Source organism: Amphiura filiformis, chromosome 5, assembly GCF_039555335.1.
Source record: "Amphiura filiformis chromosome 5, Afil_fr2py, whole genome shotgun sequence".
Taxonomy (NCBI): domain Eukaryota; kingdom Metazoa; phylum Echinodermata; class Ophiuroidea; order Amphilepidida; family Amphiuridae; genus Amphiura; species Amphiura filiformis.
The window spans coordinates 58,233,039-58,242,207 of NC_092632.1; the positions used below are offsets into that span (position 1 = coordinate 58,233,039).

Genomic DNA, 9,169 nt, shown 5'->3' on the forward strand with positions numbered 1-9,169 from the left:
AATAGTGGTCACATGTTGAAATATCATGTGTTCGGGAAATCACGTGGCAACATTTTAAGATTTCAGGCTTGTTTACTAGTTAATTGCCATTTGTACTCTTTATTATTTATCGTTGTTAATTAACATATATTTTAAATGCTGATAAATCGTGGTTGGCTGGCGTGCCCATGATATCTGTTAAATTCAATGTTTTATGAATATAATTCTACCACGCAGAGGGGGTCACGCAGCAGAATTTCACATCACCTGACTTAGCTAGATTTCGAAGCTCTGCTTTTCAAATTCATGTAAATTTCAAAGTTTATACATTTAATATATTTAATATGATACTAATTTTTTGTTATAACCAACTGGTACACGAAATATACTAGCTTATTACCTATACAGAAAGGTGATTATCAGCCTTCACTCAGCAAATTGACATGCCTGGCATATGCAGCCATTCTCCGTCTGGGTAACATGACTGTCGCCCTCAATACGTCTGGGCACAAATTTAAATAACAATACGCTATTTACATATCAATGTGGCCTCATGCTAATTAAAAGCTGCCCCATCGAGGAGTTCATCTATGTGCATATTTACATAGAAATTTAAAACAACTGGCCGAAGAAGGAAACCAACATAAATATGTTTTCTATACTTCACTTGACCCAAATATATGATTTTTTATGGTGATAAGACAATCGCACAAGGAATTTTAGAGGGATTTTGATAACAGTTCCATTAAAAAAAGCTGCTATCATAATGAGACTAAGATCTAGAAACACCCCGAAATGCCGTTTTGGGGAATTTTGCTAGCTGAATCTTTTTGATGAAAGTCAATCTTTGACAAGATGTAACTTTGCTACGGAAATTGCTATGAAAAAAAGGTTTTCAGTTTTGGCTTTGTTTACTCAAGAAGAGCTTTAATCTGATATATAAAATGATGCAGTTTGATGGCAAATTTGAATTCACCTAGCATACCTAATATACCATGTACATGTCAGATGTACGGTATATTGTATTGGCAAATATCCATAAAAGCGTTCATTATAAAATTATTTGATAAATTGTCACATTTTATGCCATGTATTAATATCCTTAAAAGTAACCGGTGGATTTGCGAACAATTTGTCGACATAAATGACCTTCCCGGAGAAACGGTAGCCCAAAATGGGTTATATTTCATAATATGCAGACGAATGGTCAAATTAATAGAAAAATACCTGTGATAAATTTATATGTACACATTGTCGCACTCCGAGTGACGTATAGTATATTTGCAACCCTGTGGTGGATTTGCGAACAATTTGTCGACATAATGATGTTCGCGGAGAAAAGGTGGCCCAAAATGCGTTATTTTTGGTAATATTGCAGACGAATGGCCAAATTAATAGAAAAATAGCTGTGATAAATTTATCTGTACAAATTGTCACACTACGAGTGACATATGGTATATTTGCAACCCTACTGTGGATTGGCAAACAATTTGTCGACATAAATGACCTTCGCGGAAAAACGGTAGCCCAAAATGGGTTATATTTGGTAATATGCAGACGAATGGTCAAATTAATAGAAAAATACCTGTGATAAATTTATCTGTACACATTGTCGCACTCTGAGTGACGTATGGTATATTTGCAACCCTGTGGTGGATTTGCGAACAATTTGTCGACATAATGATGTTCGCGGAGAAACGGTGGCCCAAAATGTGTTATTTTTGGTAATATGCAGACGAATGGCCAAATTAATAGAAAAATACCTGTGATAAATTTATCTGTACAAATTGTCGCACTACGAGTGACATATGGTATATTTGCAACCCTACTGTGGATTTGTGAACAATTTGTTGACATAAATGACCTTCGCGGAAAAACGGTAGCCCAAAATGGGTTATATTTGGTAATATGCAGACGAATGGTCAAATTAATAAAAAAATACCTGTGATAAATTTATCTGTACAAATTGTCGCACTCCGAGTGACATATGGTATATTTGCAACCCTACTGTGGATTTGCAATTGACCTGGGGAACATATTGGAACATTTTGCACGGGTCAGCTCAAAAGACATCACTAAGTTCTGGGGCCAAATCTTAGAATTGCGTTATCTGGACATCTGTAAGAGGTACAGGGCTCAAACTCGGTGACAACTCATGACCAGGGGTGAATTATGGAACATCTTGCAGGGGTCTGGTCAAAGGTCATCTGGGTCAAATCTTAGAATTGCATCTTCTGGACATCTGTGAGGAGTACAGGACTCAAAACTCGGTGACAACAAACCTCATGACAGGGGAACATTTTTGGAACATTTTGCAGGGGTCAGATACCTCCACAACACCAACATGCCCCAGCTAGGTTTGTGGTCTATGACCACCATTTGCCTCTAGTTCCTTTTGTTTCCTCTTGTTTTGGAAACTCTGTAATTGCTCATATCTTTGGAACTGGTTGTTCAATTTCAATGGTGTTTTCTGCAAAATTCAGCTTTGTAAATGTTTTTTACTATCCTGTAAGAAACTGAAAATTTATTATTGCCGAGTTCCGACTGATTTTGCTTGATCGCATCACATATAAGGGGTATCACTAACAACCCCGTGTGATTGGTTTATCTTGGGCCTTAATATACTATTTCGGTAAAAATTTTATTTGGCTATTCTTTGCCAAACATTATAGAATATTAGTAGTAGTAACCATGCGCGGATTTAGAGGGGGGCACAGCCGGCCCGTGCCCCCCTTTTGGCGGATCCCAAAAAAGAAAAAAAGAAAAAGAAAAGAAAGAGAAGGGAAGGAGGGAAAGAAAGAGGAAAAGAAAAGAAAGGGAAAAAAAGAAAAGAAAAGAAAAAAGAAAACGGAACAACGTAAAAAAAAGAAAGAAAATCTTCGGACCTGTAGCCTAATAAATCTGTAGTGAGTATCATACACCGGGGTGGCACTCCAGGCACGGATTCAGGGGCGGCGCCCCTTCCTCCCCCAAAAAGAGGAAAAGAAGTATCAGAAGTAGGCCCTATAGTACTTGTTGATTTCTTCTGGCCCGTCGATGATGCAGGGCCCGTCACATTTTGTCACCAAAGTCAGTATTAATACGGACTCCATGCTGGCTTCGATCCATGCATGCTTTAAATTGCGAATCTCCGAGTCTATGGCCTATTAAAGTGTCAGTGTAACATTTTACAAATTGAGTTCGGGCCCTGTTTTTTTTTTAAAAGCAATGATATACTCTCGTATAGTGTAAAACAGATGCACCAAAAGGCTTCAATTGGACTTTCATTTTGCAAAATTTCCAAATTTTGGACGGGGAACATCAGACAACCCCCTGCCTATATAAACAACTGCCCGTTTTCGCTTCTGTATTTCACACCCAGCACTCTGAATTTATACAATAACAGTGAAAACAGGTGGCTTCAATTGGCCTGTCATTTTGCAAATTTCATATTTTCGGCTTTTTCAAACTCATATTTTACACCATAATAGTGCCAAAATGGTCCACCAAATGGCTTCAATTAGGTTTTTATTTTGCAAATGTTTCTCAGTTCTGAGGGGGCATCCCCCTCAGACACCCCCCATGTCGCACAACGTTATGGGTACATATAAAGCAATAATAAAAAAGAGGTCAAAACTTGTCCATGAATGGCTTCAATTGGGCCGTCTTTTTGCAAATTTTACGCTTTTTCAAACTAAAATTTTACACAATAATGTTGACAAAATGGTCCACCAAATGGCTTCACTTGGGTCTTCATTTTCCAAAAGTTTCTCACTTCGGAGGGGGGCACATCCCCCCTCAGACACCCCCCTGCGTCGCGCAAGCGCTCCGCGATGACCGCTTCGCGGCCATTTCATACATTTTTTTTTATTTTCAGGAGTGTGCCCCCCTTTCTCGAAATCCTGTATCCGCCCCTGGTAGTAACTCAGGAAAAATCAGTAACAGTTTTTTGATCATTTTATTTAAGTCAAACTTATGACGTAAAATGAAAGGTTTAAAGTCATACTTACTCGGTTCGGTCATAGATCTATATAATTATGTTGTAGTAAATCCATGCATACATGGAGTGCAATAATTATTTTTGGCTTCCTTGACCCATTCCCTATCAAATCAATGTGATTTCAAGACTTTCAAGCGTTATAAATAATGATCTGGGATTCCTCCTATGCCTGGCATTATGGAGGGTTTTTTTCCCACAGGTTGAGATTTATTTATCCATAAATTGATATGAGTGATGAAAGAGTTACAACTGATTTTTTATCCGTCTATAAATCAGTGTCGTGTGCCTGTACTATCGTCAATCCCAATAGTCAACCAATCAGAGTGCAGCCAACTCACTTGACCCATTAGTGTCAACTTTTGACAACCAAGGCAATATGTCCCAGTGCACATGGTAGCAGCAGGCAGCAACTAGTCGGTACTACTGCAGTATAAACGCCTCAGGCACTATCTAATAGACGTCATCAAACTTCATCTGTCTCGTTGATGCCAACACTCCCTAGCACCCTCCTCTTTTCATCAGTATCTTTACCACAGACTTTTGATACCCTCTATGTAAAACGATTTTGGATTTTGATTTAGTCTCCCAGGACAGTCGCAGATTGGTCCCGAGAGAAACGGGATTTAATTTTCTAACATGACTCAAGGCGAGGAGCAACAGCACAGCGGGATCGCATCCGCATCTTCGGCAGTGAAAGACCCTCGTACTCGTCAACCTCAGGCGGTAGCGGATAATGGTGTCGAATCGACCGGAACATCTTCATTTGGCATACCATCATCATCTTCATCTTCATCACTGAGTTATGATAACGAGATGACAATGGAACAAATATCTTCACATTTTTCTCAATCCATGCAGCAAAACTTGCATTCAACTTCCGAGGCAGGTGATGTTAGAACATTATTACATTTTGTAAATGTCGCCTCGGATGATATAAAAGCAGCTTTAGATACCACTTCGACAACACTGAAAAGTGACAACGGACATACTTTAATACCTGACCATGAACGCCGTGTGCCCGAAAATGGACAAATATCGTCATCAACGTCACCGACAACTTTCTCTCCAAATGAAAAGCTAGATTCGGCGTTTGATTTCCGATTTCTTGGTAATTCTGTAGCACAAACTTTAGATAATGACGAAACTACTCGGGGTAAAACATGTGCCGTTGCGCCAGTAAACGTCAATACCGAAAAGTTTGATAATCGAGAAACCAAAGGATATAAACCCGACATGTTGATCATGGATGTGCCTCTGAAAGAACATTTGCAAATGTCATCGTGTATACAGGGTGACTCAAAAGTTAACCTAGATAAATCCCTATTTGATAAGAGATATGGTGATATTGGAAAACCCCATGGTCTTATTACACCATTTTTGGGAGACAAAAAAGACGGCGTCTCCGACAATCCTGTTCCACTACGTAAGCGCCGATTACCGGCATCATTTTGGCAAGAGCCGGGAAAAAGCGAAAATCATAAAACTGCTCCGACATCTTTAAGTCCGCCAAATTACCCGAGTAATCATGGTAACTTAAGCCCAACCTCACAACAAAGTAATTTCAAAATCCCTATGCTGTCGCCGCTATCACCTCTTCATTATGGAAATGAGTCACGATTTGGAAATAATTTGCCAGAAAAGGGATTTTTGTATCCAGGTTCATTGAACAATAACAGCAACGATTCGTGTTGTGCAGCGGCGGGTTCGAATCTCGGATTGTCTTTCCATTACACCTCTACAGCGCTTCCAGTAACCCCATGTATGGATTCACTACAACACAGATCTATGGCCTTATCTTGTGGTTCTCCGTGCTCTTGCCATCTAAACAATATGAATAACAGCAACTATTTCTATGAACACCATCATAATCATGGATTGTATCCCAGATCACACGGAGAGTTTTCAAGTCTGTTGAATTCGGCAGCTGCAGCCGCAGCAGCCGCCGCTGCAGCATCATCGCCATCCTCATCCCTCTCAAGATGGCACCATCATCCCCAGTCTCTACATAGTGATTCTCACGAATTATGTCATCACACAATACCCAGGGTGCTCAAACCTATCCCGACAAAAACGGTTTCAAGTTATCCACCCCGATTCCATCCAATATTCACATGAAAAATATTTTGTCTTTGAAAAGGTTTGTTAAAAAGTGCTTTTTAATTGGACGACAGGTTTATTATATAATGTATTATGTACATGTGTGTAATAAATTATTGGAATGATGGATGGTTCGCGTCCCAAGAGGCTGCAATTAATACATTGTATAGTTATTAATCGCCACTTGGCTTTCAACACACGGCAGTTTGTGAAGAAGAACCGGCTGATAAGACTTGACCGCCGACAGAATGTCAACGTTCATATTTGGCATTCGTGAGATACCATCCTGAAGAGCTTGACATTTTGTCAATTATCTCACCCACAGAGTACGGTGTAAAGATGCTATAGAAGAAGAGTCGGCATGTGACCCCAGTGCCAATCTGGGCAACCGCCGAGAGCGCCTTAGGCGAACCAGCAGAGTACGCACACGGTGCTATAGCTATAGCAAATTAACTTGAAACTTAGCAAACCAGATTACTTAATAATAATACCTCACGAATCATTTTGATGAATTGTAGCATGTGTTTTGTAAGTAACCCGCCGTGCGGGTAGGTATGGCACGAGTAGGCCAAACGAATGAACTGACATTACACGGGTATGCCTCGCGAGGGCTATTAACCCAATTTGACACTGAGATTTGCCGCAGGCTTTACCATAAAGTGTAATTTTGTGTGTGAGAGTACCATTTGATTTTGAGGGTGATACATTTGTCATACATCGCAAAAAATAACTTCCGTGACACATGCCCCCGTTAAAAGAGACATGCCCCAATGGTATTGTATGACAAATTTGCACCATGTTCGTCTATGTCGTCAACAAAATATGATGAAGAGTGGCAGAGACAGCATACACTTTTGATACCACCATAACGATACTATCAATTTACGTGTCATGGGAAGATATCCCTGAGAAGAGGAAACCGTGTGATATGTCTGTGTTTATTCAAGATTGTATTATTATAGTCTCTGTCAAAAATAGAGATTACATTTTGATGTAGTCATCCAAACCCGATCACTCAATCATGCATGACAAAATGATCAGATCAAATCATTTTTATTATCATTTGAGTTGGTTTGATTCCTTTCAATTTGGTAAACTCCAAAAACAACTTCCATTAGAACTTACGTTACTATTTGAACATTTCGAAATATCAATGCTTTCATCATATATTATGGCATTTGTTCTTTAACATTCTGATGATGTCATTTGGAATTTGGGATTTTGACAGAAAAGTGTATTTATCTGTACAAAAAAGGTATTCATTTTGAAAAAAATTGTCTTATTTATTTTATTTTTGTAAATAATAAACACACGTTTATTTTGATTTCCCAAATTGTATATCATTGATAGAAGCCAAACATTAGGCCTCTTGCTAATTGCATACTGCATACCGTAAAACCTCGCCTACAAGCATTATGTTTTTGATGAAAGCTAATTTAATACGAAGCAGCCGTATATATGGCAATACAATATATTGGTCATTCAATAATACTTGTTTGTATACGATTGTATCGGTAATATATTTGCTAAAGCTCCATAATGTTATAATTTTGTTGATGGAGGGCGCCTGGATTAATTTAGTTTTCATCAAAAACACTCAATATGCTTGTAGACGAGGTTTTACGGTATTATATGACAATGTTGCTGTTAACAAAATATCAAAAAAAAAATATAAAAGACGAAAATAATGTACAGCTATATTATTACTTTAAAAACATCATATAATTATACATAATTTGGTTTGAAGTTCAAAATTGAATATAGGCATGTGAGTGTGACACGAGAATCAGTGACACGCACGACTGTGACACGTGTATCATAGCAATTCATGAGAAATCCAAAATCTATACCGTATATTACGGGTTGAGGGTTTACCCTTTCGAATTTGAAATTTGTAAGATATGTTAAATTTTTCACTTGTACAGATTAATAAGTTACAATGTACAGGATATAAACTTTTTGAGAATCAAAGCATTGATTGTTTGTTTTTGACTGGCAAATTTTCTTGAATTGTAAAATATTTTAAAGCGTCAAAAGTTAATATAAGTTTTGAAATTCTTAATTTAAATGATTATAGCGACTTTATCCACTTCCCTTTTTTTCTTCTCTTTTTGTATTATAAGTGCAATTGTACACAATGTTGTAATAAGTGTGTATAGCCAAAATATGGATTGCTTAAATCAGAATACTTAAAAAGGTGACACAGAGCTCAAAGCCAACCATCAAAACCACTATAAGATTTCACCAAATGTATATACAAGACCCTTCTCAATTGGTGCCGGATTTCCTTTTTAACGGGAATTTTTATTTCTCTTTTGTCTGCCGTTGTCCACAAATGCTGTATTAAGCATTAACGAATGTACATGTAGTGTATAGCCAAAATACGGATTGATCGCAAACTGTGTTTTAAAGTGAACAGTATAGCTTAATATTTAATAGTTCAAATTTCGAATGATTTAGGACCAGGACCGGGATTCAACTCATTTGTAACATAAAACAATTTTCATAAGTTAATGCTTACTTCCTTTTTTTTATATATCATACTTGTACGACCGGGTGGGTAAGACAGGGGCCTTTTGAAAATGGTAAATTTCGAATTCTGACTTGGGTCAAGGGGCATAAAGCCCAAGATTGTTTTAACAGTACATACCTCATGTGATGTAAATATCATCAATATACTAAATACACATATACCGTATGCTAACCCAATACGTCAATATCACTTTGTGGTACATGGTGTCAAGCAATGGAACATGAGCCACAAAATTATTTGATGTCACTTCATATGATTTTATGTGTTTGATCCATGTATGAATTCATTGAATTGTAATTTTCTACAGATCAATGACCAGCCTACTAAATGCGATACCAAATAACGCAAAATAATATCAAAAAGCGAAAGCATTCTTGTTGAAATGTGGAATCTGCATCATGAAATGTATAATTCGTACATGATGACATCAAAATATGCCAAACTGTATGGTGGTTGAGTTTATCTAATTTTTTGTATCAATTTGTTTGTAATTTCAATTGACGGGAATGTGTTGCGATGCGGAAGTCATGGCTAAACGTTTACCCTAAATTTGAAACGACTTTTTGCATGAATGGCCTAAA

General features: G+C 37.7%; 1 protein-coding gene across 1 annotated transcript; it reads left to right on the plus strand.

The window, feature by feature from the left end:
• The first annotated feature begins 4,338 nt into the window (after positions 1–4,338).
• Positions 4,339–7,433, plus strand: LOC140153434 (uncharacterized). Its single transcript, XM_072176187.1, has one exon. It carries the CDS (start codon positions 4,595–4,597, stop codon positions 6,071–6,073), a length of 1,479 nt encoding a protein of 492 aa, XP_072032288.1. The 5' UTR covers positions 4,339–4,594; the 3' UTR covers positions 6,074–7,433.
• The last annotated feature ends 1,736 nt before the right edge of the window (positions 7,434–9,169 follow it).

What these genes read in the sequence shown, in the direction of transcription:
- LOC140153434 (XM_072176187.1), top strand. Translation starts at nt 4,595, where the DNA reads ATGACTCAAGGCGAGGAGCAACAGCACAGCGGGATCGCATCCGCATCT.